This window comes from Penicillium daleae, assembly GCF_028827525.1.
Source record: "Penicillium daleae strain IBT 16125 chromosome Unknown utg000008l_segment0_segment0, whole genome shotgun sequence".
Classification (NCBI taxonomy): Eukaryota; Fungi; Ascomycota; class Eurotiomycetes; order Eurotiales; family Aspergillaceae; genus Penicillium; species Penicillium daleae.
Window position 1 is genome coordinate 6,287,027 of NW_026623156.1, and position 19,334 is coordinate 6,306,360.

General features: G+C 50.9%; 3 protein-coding genes across 3 annotated transcripts; 1 reads left to right on the top strand and 2 right to left on the bottom strand.

Annotated features, from left to right (window-relative positions):
• Positions 1 to 974: 974 nt before the first annotated feature.
• N7458_010755 (uncharacterized protein) lies at positions 975 to 1,460 on the bottom strand (the record flags this gene model as incomplete). Its single annotated transcript, XM_056914137.1, has 1 exon — positions 975 to 1,460. The coding sequence occupies one exon, from the start codon at positions 1,458 to 1,460 to the stop codon at positions 975 to 977; it is 486 nt and encodes a 161-aa protein (XP_056762986.1).
• A 1,029-nt stretch (positions 1,461 to 2,489) lies between these two features.
• Positions 2,490 to 8,273, bottom strand: pkhB (putative sensor histidine kinase/response regulator; the record flags this gene model as incomplete). Its single annotated transcript, XM_056914138.1, has 3 exons — positions 2,490 to 2,783; positions 2,845 to 2,958; positions 3,015 to 8,273. 3 exons carry the CDS (start codon positions 8,271 to 8,273, stop codon positions 2,490 to 2,492), a joined length of 5,667 nt encoding a protein of 1,888 aa, XP_056762987.1.
• A 3,138-nt stretch (positions 8,274 to 11,411) lies between these two features.
• Positions 11,412 to 18,579, top strand: N7458_010757 (putative sensor histidine kinase/response regulator; the record flags this gene model as incomplete). The annotated part of the gene is made up of 2 exons (XM_056914139.1): positions 11,412 to 14,434; positions 14,508 to 18,579. 2 exons carry the CDS (start codon positions 11,412 to 11,414, stop codon positions 18,577 to 18,579), a joined length of 7,095 nt encoding a protein of 2,364 aa, XP_056762988.1.
• Positions 18,580 to 19,334: the final 755 nt, after the last annotated feature.

Consider the following 19,334-nt stretch of genomic DNA (forward strand, 5'->3'; position numbering starts at 1 on the left):
CCATGCTTCTTTAACATCGAAGCCCATTTCGACGAACCCGCTGTTCGCCGGGAGCATACCTGTACTGTCCAGACACACAACACATCTGCACTGCACGCTGTCAACAACGGGCCAACAGAGTTGCATGCGTTACACGAGCCCACGCCTCTGGTCCAAGTCGATCGAGAAGTAGCAATGTCATCCCTGGGGATGTGTCATTCCGCCCTACACTGATCAACATGATCCCCGATGTTAACCCAGGAAGGATCAAGGAAGGGAGACCCATATTATGGATCAACCATAAACCACGAACCACCATTTTTCAGTCTCGAGAAGACCACGACCCAACACTAATAAATAATAATACTTTAGGATTACAGTATCACTAATGTCTCAAGCAGGACATCATCTTGGCCCCCTCTGACGAGTCACCGAACAAATTCCCAGACCCAAGTGGGGTTGAGGCGGGGAATATTTTTTTTCGCAGTTCCCTCACCGCCACATGCAGCACTTTGACTGGACGGTTGGTCTGGCCAACTCATCTCGCTTTCCTCTTTCGGGGGTGGTTCGCTTTTGGTGCGAGCTAGCCAAAATCTACGGCCAGTCGGACGTTTGGTCTGTAGACTCTGTACTGTTATGTTAGTCATGCACAGAGATCGGCTGCTGGGAGGGGGTTTCCGCAGAATATGTTACAGGGAACTCTCCCCATGAAGTCGACAACGCTATGGAGCGGATACTGACGGTGCAAGATGCAATATCAGTACAATTCACTTTGTCCCTCGAATCTTAGCCAAGCTATGACAATCTTGTTGAATTGTATTCCGGGTAATAGAACTTCGTTAACTTGTGCGTCTTGTATTTTCTGTCCTCTCTCTTCTTATCTTTCCTTCTGAAAATCCGCTGCTAAGAAACTTTGTTCTTCCCGGTTGGCTTGCACCCCCCTCGGATCCAGATGATTCACGCCTTACATCTCGTCTTACCCGTTGATAACCTTTTCACGCTTGAAGTCTAAGATCATCATCAAAGGCTAATGAAACTCTGTTGAATGTACCCTTGGATTTCGCTAGACCGCGTATTCGGATCGCCCCATCCTCCCTTGATTCAGGCCTCGGCATTGGCAATATGAATGGCTCAAGGAATAGCTCATTGAGCTTAGCATAGAGCTCGTGGACGGCAGGCAGGCTCGTCGGGGGTGTCATGATGGCCGGGGCCTGGAGAGCAGTGCCGCCGGGGTTGTGAACGCGATCGACCATAACAAGGTAGGCCAAGTTAGCTTGCACCCGGCGCATGTACTCGATGTACTCCCGGGTTAGTTTGGAGCCATTCGCCTTGATAGCTTTTATTAGCGACGCATTCGTATCACCACTCGGGGAAGCAGTACCTACCTTGCTTGATGCTTCTTGGAGATGAACCACCTCCTTCAACAGAACGGAGTTAATGTCAAGCAGGGTATTGATGCGGGCGTTCTCGCGAGCCGCCATTTCAGCCTGCCCTTGGGCTTGAGGTTGATGCCGAGTAGGCGACTGAGCTATCGGGGAAGAGTGCATCTGGCCAGGAGGTTGTGGATGACGAGATGGTTGTTTGTTTGGACAGAAGCCACGCTCAGAGGAAAGACGAACTTGATGACATGGTGAAGGAGGAGCAAACAAACATACTTGGATTTGAGATGGATTTTCTCACTAAACAAGCAAGCACAGTTGATTTATGACAGACGCCAAAAAAGTATCTAGTATCACTCTTCCCTGAAAATCACTATCTAGACTCACAACGCATATAGAGAAGAAAACGAAAAGAGAAACAGTAAAAATTGGATTATTGACAAATACAGATCCAGAAGGAAGACCAATATCGTTATGCGCTCGTAATCTGGTATCACAAGAAGAGAAAGGAAAGCAAAACTAGACTCGGAAAGAAAAAGCCAGACGAGAAAGGGGAAAGAAATACAAGCACAACAGCCAGGTCCATGGCATTAACGCCATGCGCTCGAGGTGAAAAAGGTCAGCAAATCAAAGTCGCCGCAAGGCCATGGTGATGGGAAAATTCGATAATACAAGAAAAGAAAGAATAGCCCTCGTCCTCGACGCAGATAAACAGATGCTTTAGAGTGCACCGGCGATCCTATGCCCAATGCAGATGCAGATAGCGCGTGGAATGCCCGAAGCCCGGCAGACGGTGCGATGCGACGAAACAGAAGATCATAGGCGAGCACATAGGTGGGCTCGCGCTGGTGTGGTGTATGCCCTCGTCTTCCAGAACCCCCAAATCCCACCTTTACCGTCCTGTTGCCCCTTGTAGTTGCACCGTTAACAGATCATAAAAGCAAAAAAAAAGAACCATAAGCCCGCTCACTCAATCGTTGGCTGAAGAGGGAAAAGAAAGAAAGCTGTTCAAATGCTGGGAGGGCATTGAGGAGGAATGAAAGAAGAAGTACCGCCAGAGCACGAAGGGAAGGGTTGGTAATTATGAGTCGATGGAGGGCGGTGTTTGTGCCAGGGGTGAGGTAAGAGTCTCTAGCGCCGGATTGAGGGAGACGGTTCACCTCCGCCGCTGAGACGATCCCGAAGAAGCTGAAGAGGTCGGCCAGGGTCCAGCAGCCCCATCATCATTTTTCCCAGCTCGTTATGCTTGATAGGTTTAGTGACATAGTCATTGAAACCAGCACGCGCAGCATTCTCGATCTGATCTGTCATCGCATTGGCCGACAGAGCCATAATCGGAATTTGAGGATAATGGTTCTTCTGTTCCCATTCGCGAATATCTCGACATGTGTCGTAGCCGTTCTTGATGGGCATTTGGATATCACACTGAACATTACAAAGGTTAGTCAACCAAATTGATAACAAGAGAAGAAAGGCTGCGACTTACGATGATGAGGGAGTAGTAACCCGGTTCCTTGGAAAGCACCATGTCAGTGCACTCTTGCCCGTTCGAAGCTGTTTCAGACATGAGCTTGATCTTGTCCAAGTATTTCAGCATAACCTAAAACTTCATCAGTATCTTGAATAATTCGTCAACACATGGAAGGGTGAACTTACATCGCGATTAGTTTCGTCATCCTCGACGAGTAAGATCCGGTAGCCCTTATTGCCGAGGACCTCCTTGACCATCTTGGACACGGTTTTGAAGTTGTTGTTGATTTCTCGCGCCATGTCTTGATTGCGATCTTTGCTCAGTTCGCGTTTGCTATCTGGGTCAAAGATTGTGGAGAAGGCAGAGGGTTTGACGGGCTTCGGCACGATGAAGACTTGCTTCCCTGTTGCAGCCAACTCCTTGACGCGGGTGATGATCTGGCGTTTCTGATACAAGTCCGAGATAATCACAACAACAGGAGCACTATCCTGCTCGGATTCGGACACGTGCTGAATCACTTCCAAGATATCATCGGTTGCAGGCAGGTTGAGAACCAAGTGTGTACAGGGAGTCTTGGAGCCAGGCTGCATCATGTCCTTCCACTCGTCAATATCCGGTAAAGTCGTAATCGTATAAGGAATCTCGTGTGGGACGACTTGTTCAATATGCTGCTTCGTGGCTTTGCGAGTATTGTCTAAAGGACATAGAATGATGATGGAGAAAGGACCCTGTGGAGACACGGGTGGTGACCCAATCGAAACTCTGCTTGGAGACGGGGAGCCTCGAGACCGTGGCGGAATCAGGCGAGTTGGTGCACTAAGTGCCTCTTCTTTGGATTCGCTCTGAGGCTGGACACTTAAAGTAGCAGCAGGCGGCGTTTGTGCTGTAGAAATATCCGGCGTTGGCAAGGCAGACAACGCGGCAGACAGAGGGTACAGGCGTTTTGATCCAGGATCAAACTCTGGCGACTCGAGTCCAGGGGAGAGGCTGGCGAAATTCAACACTGGATTCGGCGCCAACAAGCTACCCTGCTCAAAGGAGGTCGTCCTGGACGCTGTCGGTCGTCTTGAGACAGTGGAAGCCTGGCGAAGTAATGAGGGCCGCTCAGAAGGCGATGGCGGGGGAGGAGCATCAACCTTGACATTGAAGGAGAATTGGGCCCCCTGACCCTCTTTGCTGCTTGGGGTGAGCTTGCCACCATGCATCTCGACCAGTTGCTTTGATAAGAACAAGCCCAAGCCGCTACCAGCATGTTGTTGGGATCCAGTTTCTCCTAGTTGACTGAACCTCTGCATGAGACGTTCTGCATCCTGTGAGCTAAATCCTTTACCGGTATCCACGACATCGAAATTCAGGAACGCTTCGGTATCCTTGAGTTTCACCGAGGGGTCACGGAAAAGACTGCAGCAGATGTAGACTTCACCATGCGCGGTGAATTTGACAGCATTGCCAATAAGGTTGATCAAAATTTGACGGATCCGGAAACGGTCACCAATCACCATTGACGGAACGTCTGCCTCCATCAGGTAGTTGATCTCCAGGCCCTTATCGATTGCTCGTGAAGCGACAGTATCAATCACATCCTCGATCATAGACCGAACATGGAACCACGAGTTGACCAACGACATTTTCCCGGCTTCAACACGAGATACATCCAGAATATTGTCAACCAATTCCCGAAGGTTAGTTGAGCTGTTTTGGATTGTGTCAAGCATTCGTCTTTGATCGGTGTCAAGCTGAGTATCCAAGATGAATGGAATGGTGCCAAGGATACCATTGAGAGGCGTTCGAATTTCGTGAGACATGTTGCTGAAAAACTTTGTCTTGGACTCCATCTGATTGTTGAGTTGGGTCATTGCCTTGTTGAGCTCTCGCTCAAGGTTCTTCCGGTCGTTGATATCAGTACACGTGCCATACCATGAGGCTTCTTCGCTGCCGAAACTGCCGGTCTCAACTCGGACTAAGCGCACGAGATGCCACCGGAAGTCACCTCCTCGAGACCGGAGGCGAATCTCGGTAGAATAGAAGACGCGTCCATTCTCATCCTTTTGCAAGGAAGCGACACCGCGTCTCACAAGTTCGTCAAGCGCAGATGAAACCCCATGGCTGTCTGACCGCGATCTACCTTGTCCACCATCCGTCGTGGTTTCATCGCTTGAGGCGGCTTGTTTCCTTTGCATTGCAAGCCCACCACACTTTTCGAGGTCATTGGGATGAACATGTTTCGCAAACCCGAGATTCAAAGCCTGCTCGAGACTTTGGCCGGTATACAGATTCCACTGCTCGTTGACAAACATCAATCCCCGATTCTCTGTAGCTTCGAAGACGACTTGGGGAATTGAATTAGAGAATGCCCGGTATTTTGCATCGGTAGCAAACTTTTCTCTTTCTTGGGTCGCTTTAAGCTCCGCAATGTGTTGCTCGTGGATGTCAAGGAAGGAGCCAATCCAGTAGAGGACCTCACCCGTCGATGACAACAGAGGATTTGCTCGGAAGATGAACCAACGATATGCAGTCTCGTCGTTGAACCGTCTGACACGGACGCGTTCAGTGAACTGTGAACCCGTACGTAGGGCGTTGGACCACTCGCTGGACACATGACCTCGTTCACTGCTGTGGATATTTTGCCAGGGATCCCGTAATCGCTGCTCCTGAGGTTTACTCCTCCGATAGGCATCGAACTTGGCATTGGTCCAGATGACTTCGCCACTCCGGGGCTTCGCCAGGAACAGATGAAGAGGGACGGAATTAAGCATTAACTGCGCGATTGTGTCCGAGAACGGGCGGGGCATCTCACGCTGAAATTGGGCAAAGAAGGAATTGGTTGACCCCTGCCGTGATGACTGCTGAGTTGGCGACAGAACAGTTGGCGGTCGCATCTCCTGTAGCGGAGATGCCACGATTGAAGCTGGATCTTGACCATTATTACCCTCTTCCGTGGCGCAAGATTTGCTTGTCAGCCTGCCCGGAGATGTCGGGGTTGAGGACGTGAGGCTTGATTTTGATTTGAAAAGGCGAGATCGCTGATTTGGGATGTTGTCACGAGAGGCTTTGGTATGTTGGACATTGAAATAGCTGTCGGTGTTATCCCCATAACGAGAGACCAGGGCTGGAGATTGAGTTGCTGAGTTCAACGCCACCTGACCAAGCTCAAATCCAGGGGTACCGAAGCTGGATATGGCGGGACTAAATTTGTTCGACGATCGATCGCTAGGACTAGCAATACTAGCTTGCGCAGACATTGAGTTGTCGTCGCCAACTGAGTAGCTCACATGACCACTTAGACCTGCTACAAGCTCCAGTTCGCTGCTCGCGTCCGAAAAAGTACCACCGAGTCCAAGAAGGTGTCCATACCGAGGGGTGTCCACTTTGGATGTCAATTGTCGCTCTAGCTGACTGTATTGTTGTGCAAGGCAAAAGGATATTGTAAGGTGCGGCATCAGATGCGCAAGGGATTGGCGGAGATTAGGCGGATATGGCACAATTGTAGAGAGCATGGAGATAATAGCAACCGGAAATCTCAAGGTCGAGTGAGGGCCTTGATTGACATGACCACCGTGTAAAAGAGGTATGTGAACGACCGTCTTTGAATGGTCGATACCGATGGCCTCCAAGGGTTGCGAGTTGGAGTAGTCATGGTGTGGCGGGTTCTTCGAAAAAGCACCTTCATCGACGGTGTGACATGTAAAGAAAGGGTTTTGGTCTGCATGTGTGCGAGGGGCCGGTGAAGGCGCCGGGGATTGAGACCACGGAGACTGTGGAAGCTGCTCATATTCATCATAATGTCGCAGTCCAGCTGCGACATTGCTGATAGGGGTGGCACCTTTCCCATAATATGCAGTCGTATGTTCGGGTCCTTCAGCATTCGGGGTCCTCTGGACGATCTCGTTCGGACTCCGAGGCGTATTGTTCCCGCCCACTTGATTATCATTCGTATTCGCAGAGTACTCGCGAGTAAGAACGACAGGGGTGACCCGTCCAAAAAGCTTGACCACACCAGCCCGCTTGACCAAGGGGTCTGACTCCACTTCTAATGGCCTCGGGATTGGGAAGACAGCTTGTCGCAATGGTGAGGCCACTGGATTAGGAGGGTCGTTCAATTCGGATTGAGTCATCGGTTGTCTTTGGCTGCTCAACGCCGCCGCCGTCTCCCCCAAATTAGATGTTCCTGCAATACGAGCGTGCTTTTTCTCCCACCTGGTGGAAGCCTTTGGAGTCTGCTGGAGGCGGTCCGATTCTGGTATTTGGGCCGGCTTTTTGTTGTATCCAAACCCAGCAAAGGAGTGGCGCGATTCCAGAGGCGGCCGAGCAGATGTAGGGCTCTTCAAATCCGAGGCCAACCCTGAATTTTGATCGTGGTATCCTTCATCGTGGTATGCACGGACGCCAGTAGTGGACTCTGACAACGTGTTACCAGGAACCGTAGATGAATGCACATCCTCAGGCATGGAGGTCAGGTTCTGGTTAAAAATTGCTTTCTGCCCCCAGGGCACATTCTCAAGATCTGTCAAGTCCCCTGGGACGGCCAGTGACACACGCTCTGCGCCATAGTGAGTTTGCAGGATTTCGATCAAGTTGGACCACCAGGCTTCCAGTCCCGGATCAGCATTCAACTTGAGAGATAAATTGTAAAGGCTGGGGGTCGGGTATTCCGAATCTTCGGCGGGATGATTACTCTGGGACGGAAGAAATGTAGGCTGTGTGCTATAGGTCTTCGGGGCAGGTTGCTGGTCCTCGGATGTTTGCGATCCTGGTGTCGATGATCGAAGCCTCTCCGAAGGCAGCTTCAACCGGAATTGTCCCTGGCGGCCTGTTTGCTCGACTTCCGGATGCGTAGTCTGGTGCTGGACTCTTGGAAAAGGATAGGAAGGCGTTTGAGAGACCGCATGGTCCATCGCGGTCGTGCCATGGTGATCGTCTGCTTTGATGGTTCCTCCAGACCCGATTGAACCTGACGATGGCTGAACATTCGACGGCGGTATCTCCGTGGAGAGCCGGCGTTTCTTCGGTGTTTCATTCGAATGACCAGGAGCAGTTTGATTTGAGGCCGAGGATTGATTTTGGTGTTGTTGCATTTGTTGATAAACCAACAATTCCTCCATCTGCCTGCGCAGTTCCTTTAATGTCTGCGAACTCCGTCCCTGATCTTCCTGCCGCTCATGTTCCGGTCGTGCGTCTTCCGTGATCGGGGTCAGGCCATTTGGCTGCTCTGCAGAGTCTCCGCGGGAGAAACGGGGCATTCGAGGTGCTTTTAACGAGCCGTCCACGCTGTCCACGATACCATCCATCGATAAACTGCCCGCATTATGATGATGATCGGCGATTTGATAGCTCGGCAGCGACTGGGTCGGCTGTACGTGGGGAGGTTGAGGGATGGCGACGGGTGATACAGTTCCCGTTGGCGATGGGAATGGAGGACTTCTCCTGTTATGCACGTCTCCCATTCTCGCGCCTCCACCGATCCGTCAGAAAACGATTCAGTGGTCCTGGACAATACTGACAGCGCAGGCGTCAAGTCGGGCGATCATGTCTTGGCCCAAAGCGGTCGGTTCGGGGAGGCCTCGTGGGCGTGGGAGGAGAGGGGAGTGAAGCGAGGGAGGCAGGCGGAGCCGATATCGACGAGCGGACGGGAAAGGAAGTTGACGATGATGCAGCGTGGGAAGAGGAGGCGAGTTGGGTCGATTTAGAATCCGGGGATTTCGAGACGAGGGAATAAGGTTCAGGCGGTGTATCGTTCAGGAGAAGATGAGACGAGATGAAGAGGTGGTTAGAGGAGAGAGAGTCAACCGGAGCGGCCGTTGATGGTGTGGTCGTTTGAGGGGGAGGGTGGGGGATCGAAGGAACAAGCAAGCGAACGTGAGTGCTGTTGGGAACTGTGGAAAGTCTGGAAACTGGCGTCAGTACCCGCCGACCGAACTGCGTGGGATCGGCCAGTGGATGGGAAGAAGGCGAGAAAAGTGGACTCTCTGATGGTCCGTCTCCGGGGGGAAGAGGCTATGACGTAGCGTGCCCTGGAAATCTTTTGAATCCAACGAAACCCTTTTACGCCCTGCTGCCAACGGGCTCCGCTTACGGCCCTCTTACTGGTTCGGTGGGAAGAACACTGCTTAAATAAATCAATGGTGCTTTACTCAGTTTGATGAGTATATGACAATGGCATGAAATGTGAATCTGCAGAATAGGATTCGGTGAGCGGATACTATTTACCCAGAGAGGCTCCAGACGGGACAATACGTCCTTGGCCGTTTTCTCGGGACAGGCCCTGGCCATGGGTCAGATGATCAGCGGATGCACCCAGCGATGACGACCGGTTACCGCTCCACGTCCCATGAGACATCCCATAGTCATGACTATAAGTGACTATCCTTTTACTATTTTTACAATACAATAGTCTTGTTATGTTAGGACTATTGAGTATTCTATATTCCCCCCTCCTTCAATAAATCATCCTGAAGCCCACTCTTTTCCAGCGTGTGAATAGTTACTGTAGTTACTGCTTGCGACTAAGGAACAGACAGAGAAAAAAGCCAAGAGCCTCGACTCTCGAGTCCCTGCTCCCTTCTTCCCAGCCCAGATGGCAATCTTGCCTTTGCTCTGGTGACTAGCCATGCGGAACTGGGCCTATTGTTGACCCTCTTGACCGATTATGACTCCCAAGGCCCCAGAGCCTCGGATCCAATGATCTTCCATGCTTCTGTCTCCAGGAGTCCCAGTGATGGTTCCATGCAGATCAGCTCGCGTGTACTCCGTAGTAGCGACCACAAGACGAAGTAGGCTTCGGTGACTGCTCTTACTATACGTGATGAGCATACAACTCACTAGATATCATGCTTCCTTCCATTTCTTCATGAGCAAATCTAGGAATACCCTTCGTCGGGATTCATGATCGACATCGTCCTGCCAGAAGCAAGGTCGCAGGGGGGTTTAAGGGAATCTGGCGAGATGGTCTAGACCTGGGGAATGGGCATCGTTCCATGGTGATCAATCATCAAGGAGATCGGTACCACCAGAGGCGCGTTTTACGTCGTTAGCGAGAGTTCTTCCTCAAAAGCCACCATCGAGATATGGCTGCACCGAGGCAAATCCCCTGGAAAAAAGAAGCGATCGATTTGCGGTGGCGCATCCATCAGCCGCTAGGCCCCAGTGCGCCTCGATCCTTCCGTCCACTCAGCAATCATCAGGCCAAATCAAGGTCAGGGCAAAGGCGTTTTTCCCTTGCTATTCTGCGGGGTTGGGGCTATGGGGTACGCCGCGTCTGGAGACGAGGCGTTCCCCTTTTCTCGCAGTAACCTGGCTTGAAGTCATCCGATCTTCGCGGACTGGAGCTGAGGCTACTCGCCCTCACCATGCGACATATTAGGCCAATCCTGCCTAGTCGGTTAATATTTCCCCGAGGAAAAAACATACGGTAAGGGGAAGCAGGAGGGAAACTGAAATCTGAATTGAAATGGTTCGTAGTTCGGCTATGTTATTATAAGCAGAAAGGACAGAAAAGAAAAAAGACAGGTTCAAAATAGTTGGGTTCATCCTCGTGTGTACACTGAGACAGTACGTCATGCTCGCAGCACGTTCAGCGATGCTGACAGATCGGTGCATCTGAAGGATCGGAAATTCTTGTCCGAGTGGCTATGTGCTTGTTTTTGGGGTTTCAAGAAAAAAGAAATATACGTATAGAACACACAAGTTGAACTTGAACTCAAATAAGGTCCATCTTGGTGGACGTATCGATCTTGTTGACTTGCGACTACAACTAGGTGTACGGAGTACCTGTTTTGCATACACTCTTCCACCCATGAACCGCCCCCGTTCTAGCTTGCTCCAACCCTGGGGCCCGTAAACTCAAGGGTGGGAGAGCAAAGAGAAGCTGGATCTATCAGTGGAGCGAGCATCAGTCCGCTAGATAGGCGATATGAAGTCGTCATGAACTTATGACAGATGCACCTCCATAATTGTGTCTGGTGGAGTACCACATGGCGCATCTATATATCTCGGGGTCCTCAAAACGCCACCCGATTGTAAACTGGACCTGGCGCTGTGGAGGGGTCATCTATAGAGCACTTCAATACAAATTACTGTGGCCTGCTTTAATGCCTCGATCGTTTGAACGAATGAATCCAAGTCCAAAACTTCAATCCCCAGTCGCATTCCGTTCGCAGAAGCTCGAGAGACTCCCCGCGGGTCTCGTCTCCGCCCGAGCGCAACGGCCAGACCCCCTCGTAAAAACAGATTTTCCGATTTGACTGTGCCGTCCCACTTGGAACGTTTCGAATTGTCCGTACACATCCACGGCTGTCTCACGATCTTCTTTCTCTTTCGTGATCGGCTCTGCGAGGATTACGGCCTGTCGACCCGTTACCTTTATTCCTACCTCCCCAAACCCTGTCGCGACGCCGTCTAGGGGCCGACACTGGTCCACTTTCGATAACACGCCAACGCCGCTTCCGTCCACCATCCATGTCCGTGCCGCCGCTATCTCAACTTTCTTGACACTTTCCACATCGTCGACCGTTCGGAAGTTTTGGAGGGAGGACAGACCCGACTAAAGGCCATAGTGGCCTTAGACATACGCAGAGACTCTGGAAATGGAGGAAAGCCATCTGATAGGCGACGATTTGCCGCTTCCACCTGCTCGACTTTTTGAACGCCTCAGCCATCTGCCTGGATATACTTGGGATCAGTCAGTTGAGCCATTTCACTCGACCTACAGCCATTGGCATATATATGGGTTTCGCCATGCGATTGAATCTGACATATCGACCCCCATCGCAACCTCCTCCAACCCGATTTCCTCAGGGCCATCTAGCCTCACTCGTTACTCACCACGAACCGAACTTCGTCCATCCGGGCGCGTACCCCGAAGAGCTAGTGTCAGCGAAACTAGCAGTGAACTTTCGCTTTCTCGAGGTGAACAGGAACAGATATGGCTCCCCGTCGTTGCACGCGTCTCTACAAACGTCATTAGGCTCGAGCGGGAGTTTCACATGATCAGGTCTATCGTGCAGTCTTCTGACCCAGACTGTAACCATACGATAAGGCCCATTGACTTGATCCGACTGCCTCCAGATCCAGGGGACGTGGGTATGCTTCTAGTGGCGATATTCGAGTCTCCTGGCCACGACAGGTTACGAGACTTGGTCACATTTGGTCCTGCGTCCTTTGTCGCTGGGGCCAAGGGTGATAACAATGTCACTCCCAGCGAGCAAATCCCTTTACCGGCCTTCTTGGATTTCGCGATAGGTGCTTGTGACTGCTTGGAAATTTTACACTATGGAGTAAAGACGGTGCATGGGGAGATTCGCGGAGACGCGTTTCACTTCAGCGCTGAGACCGGGGCTGTGAGACTCGCCAATGTTGGAAATGGCGCACGATCCTTTGACAATGTTCTCAGTGAGGGCTGGTCCTCTGTATCTCGTGAACTTGGGGCAAAGTACAAGCTTCAGTTTATCGCCCCGGAACAGACTGGCAGAATGCCCACAGAACCGGACAGTCGCACCGATATCTACGCTCTCGGCCTTCTCTTTTGGTCAATGTTAGTTGGGAAGTTGCCCTTTGCAGGAGCTGACCCCGTCGAAGTTGTTCAAAACGTGTTGGGCAAGAGGTTAACTCCTGTCTCCGCGAAGCGACTAGATGTCCCCGATGGTCTCTCTGCCGTGGTTCAAAAAATGACACAAAAGGTGGTCCATGAGCGATACCATACGATCTCCTCCGTCAAGAGGGACTTGATGCAGATCGCGCAATTATTGGGTGACGGGGAAAGTGAAACCTTGAACAACTTCCAAGTCGCGCAAGGCGATGTATCGTCCTTTTTTACCCTTCCGTCACAGATGTTTGGGCGCCAGAAAGAGTACGATATGATCTTGAACGTGATTCAGAAAGTCAATAAACGCCACGCTGCCGCCTTTGCCAATGCATTTACCCAAAGCCCGGGAACTGCGCATGCTCTCGCCTCCAACTCTTCAATCTCCGAAGGGCGCGTGGATAGCTTCGAGTTCGCATCCGTATCCAGTGACTCCGGATCCTTCCATTTGCCACCAAGAACGAATTCTAATGCTACCAGCCACCAGCTGTCCCAAGTCAGCACCCATGATTCTGCAGCAAATAGTGACGTGACATTTCAAACCTCGAAGCAGGTGCAAACACCAACAAGCCAGGACATGTCTTCCCAGGCATCGCCCATGCCCCTCTCCAGCAAAAGGAAAAGTCCATCACATTCTCGCTCCTCTTACAACACGGACAGAGAGAGCCACCTATCTATTGGCACAAACACCAACAGTCAGCCATCTACTCATAATTTCAGCCAGTCTGAGTCCATGGGTTCCCTCTCAAAAACAAAGGCTGGAGCAAAGTATCGTCGAAGCGGGCGATGCGAAGTCATTACGATTAGTGGGGCTGCAGGAATTGGCAAGACAGATCTTTTGAATCGAGTCCAGCCAGTAATCCGCAAGTCGGGCTATATTGCCATCACGCGCCTAGATCGAGCCAAGCGAGTACCTTTTGAACCATTCGCCAAGATTCTCGCCAGTCTTCTACGCCAGATTTTCTCCGAGCGTGACGTGACCACAGATTACCATGACAGCGTGCGAGTGGCTTTGCGTCCGCTGTGGCCGACACTCCACAAAGTGCTCGATCTTCCGGAGCAACTGATGTCCCCGGGGTCAAAGTACAGCCCAAATTCACCCAAAACTTCGATTGCCCAAAATATCGCCAGATCAGATCGCGCCAAGAATGAACGGGCAAAAAGAATCCAAATTCCCGGGATAGACCATGGCCAAACTTCTGTCGAATTCTTTTTGTCCAACGCTGCCTCGAACAATATGCGGTTGATGGACATATTTCTTGAGATTCTGAGAACTCTCTGCCAGTTCAAATTGATGGTGGTATGCTTGGATGATCTCGAATATGCAGACGACGAGACGTTGGAACTAGTATTGAACATCATCCGCGCGAAATTGCCCTGCGTACTTATTCTCACGAGTCGCAAGGATGAGATTGCACCGGATAATGTCAGGTCGCTCTTTGAGGCCGAGAACTCTAACATCACGCAAGTCGAGCTTCAACCACTTAGTGAAGCAGAGATCATGGAGTTTGTGGCTGCGGCAATGCATCAGGCACCAAACCCAACGCTGACTCCTCTTTTGGCCGTGGTTCAAGAGAAGAGCCACGGAAATCCTTTCTACGTGAGAGTCATGCTCGAGACATGTTACAGGAAAAACTGCATTTGGTATTCTTGGAAGGATTCTAGATGGCTGTTCGACCTTGATCGCATATTTACTGAATTCGTGGCTCCCGTTTATGGCGAAGGACTTGGCTTGGGCTTTCTCACCAAGCGACTTCAAGAGATTCCACCCGCTGCTCGCTCTATCATGGTCTGGGGCGCTCTTTTGGGCAGCGCGTTCTCATTCTCGCTTGTCCAAAAGCTTCTCACCAGTGAATTCCTGTTCTCGTCTGACGACGACACATCTGGTGATGATCACGAGGGATTCGATCTCACCTGCCCTCACAATGTCACCTTGCTCAGACAATCTGAGGGTGACATTGTCGTTGGATTGCAGTACTTGGTCCAGTCAAACCTTCTAGTCCCAGGGAAAACCGATGATGAGTTCAAGTATGTGCCGTGCCACATAGGAAAATCCCCTAGTCTATTGTGTTTCTTTTCACTTCGCTGACATGCCCTACAGATTCGGAAACGACCGGCTTGCGCAGGCTACGCTTTCTTTGGGTGAGAGCCGCAATGTGGAGAAAATGCACTTCATAATCTCCCAAGCCTTGATGAAATATTATCACGACCATCGCAGTCGCTACTCAATGGCCCATCACGTTGCGCTCTCGTCACGTATCCTCAAATCTCGCGTCCAACGCCGTATTGACTACCGACGAATTCTGTGGGAGGCTGGACAAACTGCCGCCCAGTCCGGGGCTCGACCAAGCGCGCTTTGGTACTTCCGCCATTGCATTGCACTACTTCAAGATGACCCTTGGGATGATCGACAAGTTGACGTCTTCTATGACGAGACCATGCGCCTCTTCATTGCAACAGCTGAAATGTCATGGTCCCAGGGCCAAAATGAAGAAGCCCTCAGCTTGATCGAGGGAGTGTTTGCTCATGGCAAGGACGCAATGAGCAAGTCGAGGGCTTGGGTCATTAAAGCTAAGATTTATGCGCAGGTCGGGGATCATCATCGGTCAATGGAATCTCTACTCACCTGCCTTGATGAGCTGGGTGTCCATCTTCGTACGCCCACATCATTTGAAGAATGCGATACTGCCTATTTCAAACTTAAGGAGCATCTTGAATCTGCCGACTTGGAAGCTATTGCTCAGAAACCCATCAGCAAAGATCCGATTTTGGTCACAATTGGAGCTGTCATGGCCGAGGCAATGGCTGTCACCTTCTGGGACGACTCATTGACATTCTATCGCATGGCCATTGAAATGATGAATATCCATATCTCCCGCGGCGGTTTCACTCAGATATCCATTGGTTGTTCGCATCTCGCAATGATCTCACTCAGTCGCTTCAAAAACGAAGTCTTTGGGTTCAGGCTCAGCGACCTCTCGCTCTCCCTCCTAGAGCGCTGCCCCGAACTGTGGACTCAAAGCCGAGGGTCTATAGTTCACAACCTCTATGTCAGCCACCTACGCGTTCCGATGGCGACAACACTACCTGCACTGGAAGCATCCTTGGAGGCGTCTTTCACAATCGGCGATCCGTACATCACCCTGATCAGTATCTCCTCAATGGCAATGACGAGGCTTTATCTGGGCCAAGACATGGCTCAACTTGAGGTATTCTGCTTGGACACCGCCGAAAATATCCCGAATTGGATGCAGGACACCCGTGGGGGTGCCAGCATCATTGCAGTTCGACAAGTCGCTCGGGCTCTCCAAGGAAAGACCGAGTATCGGACCGCAGATAATGTTCTGTCGGATGATGAGCACAGGACAAGCGAATATATGGCCTACCTGGATGCCAACGCTAGTAATGTTGACAGACCCCGTGACATCTACTTTGGCCTCGCTATGATTCCTTTGTTCTTGTATGGTCACCACACCAAAGCGATCCAGGTGGGCACCCGCTTGCTTGAGACAACGCACCGACTTTGGTCCGCGCGCGTCTCCTACGTGGTTTACTTCTATCTGTCTCTCTCACTCCTGACTCTACACAATGACTACCCTGCTCAGGGCTACCTTGACGGTAAAATGGACACGGTCCTTAAGTACAAGGCCGAGATTGATTTTGCCCGAAGTTGTTCCGACGCAAACTATGGCATGTGGGCGCTGCTGCTTGAAGGTCTCATTGCCGAGGTACGCAGCGACCACAGCACTGCTATTCAGTCTTATGAAGCTGCGATCGACCACTGCCAGGTTCATGGATGGCTCCTGGAGGAGGCACTTTCCCTCGAATTGCAGGGAGAGTTCCTTGTCCGGCGCGGAGCTAAGAGAGCGGCACGTTCTGTGATGCAAGAGGCTATCTCCGCATGGAACTCCATTAGTGCCAATGGCAAAGCTGCCATGGTTGCAGAGAAACACGAGTGGTTACTCAAGACAGCAACGTCCGCCAGGACTATGGATACTGGGTGCCAGACGGTTGATTCACTCCTCGAAATTACCCGCGATGCTGTCCAGCAAGAAATTGTCATTCCCTCGCAAATTGAAGAAGAGGATAGACATCATCGCTGGATAGAACAGAACGGCGTTACAACCGGCGAGAGATCACTGGATATTTCAAGCGTGGGTCTCGACATCATTGATCTTTCCAGTATACTCGAGTCTAGTCAAGTCATGTCATCTGAGCTTCAGATTGAGAAACTCTTCACCAAAATGTTGGAGATCATCTTGGATTCATGTAACGGCTCGGACTTTGCCGTTATCGCTACCGACTTCGACGAACAGGGCTTTGCAATTGCTGCGGCAGCGGATGCTGAGAAGGGTCAAAAGTCTTTCCCAGAAGGTCTTCCGCTCTCAGAGCTGGAAGGACGAATGGCTCAAGAGATCACCTACTACGTCATGCGCACAAAGGAAGAGGTCCTTGTTCACAATGTTCTGGAAGACGAGCGCTTTTCCAACGTGAGCGAGAGCTATCAAGCCAATTTCCCATTGGGTCGATCCGTGATTGCTTTGCCCATTGTTCAAGCAGATCAACTTCTTGGTGTCATTCATCTCGAAGGAAAGCCCAACTGGTTCACTCAACGGAACGTCGTTGTACTGCATCTACTCTGCAACCAGATTGGAATTTCATTGTCGAACGCGTTGCTCTTCCGTGAGATTCGCAAAGTTAGTGCCAAGAACGCCTCGATGATCGAATCCCAGAAGCGGGCTCTCGCACAAGCGCGTGAGGCCGAGCAGAAAGCCAAGGTGGCGGAGGCCGAAGCTAAGCACAACGTCAAGCTGAAGGATGATGCTGCTCGCGCAAAGTCTATATTCTTGGCTAACATTTCCCACGACTTGCGCACCCCGATGAACGGCGTCATTGGTCTGTCGGAGCTGCTCAAGGGTACCACCCTCGACAAAGAGCAGGACGAATATGTTGAATCTATTCGCGTTTGCGCTGACACACTACTTACGCTCATCAATGACATACTTGACTTCTCCAAGTTGGAAGCTGGCAAGATGAAGATATCTACGGTCCCACTCAACTTGAAGGAGACGATTTCCGAGGTGATCCGCGCTCTTCGTTACACTCATCGGGAGCGAGGGCTGGAAACAATTGAAGATTTGGAGCGTGTGCCACCTGGATTGGTCGTTCTTGGTGACCCAGTCCGTCTCCACCAGATCTTCATGAACTTGCTAAGCAATAGCTACAAGTTCACTCCCAAAGGCTCCATTACCGTCAAAGCAAAGGTTGCCAGAGAGGGCAAAGGCCGTGTACGCTTGGAATGTTCTGTGTCCGATACTGGAATTGGTATTCCAGACGAGCAAAAGGCGCGGCTCTTCCGGCCGTTCTCTCAAGCGGATCCATCCACCGAACGATCATATGGTGGTAGTGGACTTGGCCTCAGCATTTGCAAGGCCATTATCGAGGATGTTCTCGGTGGTGCCATCTGGCTGGATTCAACCTTGGGAGTTGGAACCACCGTGACATTCCACCTGGTCTTTAACAAGGCGCCAAAGAAAACCGCTGTAAAGACACCATGGTCTCAGGATCTCAGCCACGCCGAAATCATGGAACCTCCCCGAGCCAAAGCACGCGACCTTTCTCACATTCCACGCGACCAAATCCGAGTCTGTATTGCCGAAGACAATCCCATCAACCAGAAGATCGCAGTCAAGTTCGTCACCAGCCTTGGCCTTCAATGCGAGGCATACAGCGACGGAAAGCAAGCCGTGGATGCCCTACGCGCAAAGTCGAAAGAGGGCAATCCCTTCCACGTAGTCCTGATGGATGTCATGATGCCCACTCTCGATGGTTACAACGCCACCCGTGAACTGCGGCGAGACCCAGATCCCAACGTCAACGAAGTGCTCGTCATCGCCATGACCGCCAGCGCCATTGAAGGCGATCGAGAAAAATGTCTCGAAGCTGGCATGAACAACTACCTTCCTAAACCGGTGCGATCCCCAGTTCTGAGCGAATTGCTGGACAATTATCTCGCACCGGTCCCATCCCACCCTCGCATTCGCTTGGCGATCCGCGAAAAGAGCTCCAGAGGCAGCATTGGCTTTGATGCTGGTACGCCTACCAGTTTCTCCTCGTCGGGGTCGGATGAAGCTCAGAAGCATCCGCCTCCGCCTACATCGGAGCAAAAATGATTTCACGCACTTACAAATGATACCCTGCATACTTGCACTAAGATAGAGGTGATGAGGCGTCTAGCAATTGGTTTTTTTTTTTTTTTTTTTCTTTTCTTTACATTTCGATTTGGTCAATTTTGTTTATGATCTTCGAGCTCGCGGGCGTCAAGTGCACTGTTTTCCTTGTGTTGTTTGATACTCTCCTCGTATGAAGCTTGTTTGGCGCTTCTGGATATTGTTTTGGTATGGGTTTATGATTCGACTGCATCCGTCTCATCTGTTGCATGATGGGAACTGCGGTCTTTTTTTAGGATTAGGAATGTACAGCAGGATTGTCATCTCGCCATTATCATTTTACATGTGCTTCCTCCGTGTATGCCCTGGATTTGGTTCGTTTTCCCCCTACGATGAAACGAGAGAGATTTACAAAACGAGGAAGTATCAAAGCCCGTGAATTCTCGTATGGAAAGGAAATGAAACCAGGTTGATCTGCATTGGCCTTTCGTCACGTAGAATCGCGTGTTGGTGCTGTACAGCCACGAGTAAGTGGTTTGAACAATCGACACCATTCATGTTTGGGCTCCATCGGGTATTATTGCATAGCCGAGTCTACTGTTCAAAAAGTCCGTCCAAGTCTCAATTCATCAGAGCTTCATAAAACCCATATAGAGACAGGCAGATCCGACCTCAATCTGAAGCTCTATCATGTGTCAATGGAAACTCTGAAGAAAGTCCTCATCACCAGTCTGCATTTTTTGTTGGTGGGCACAGTT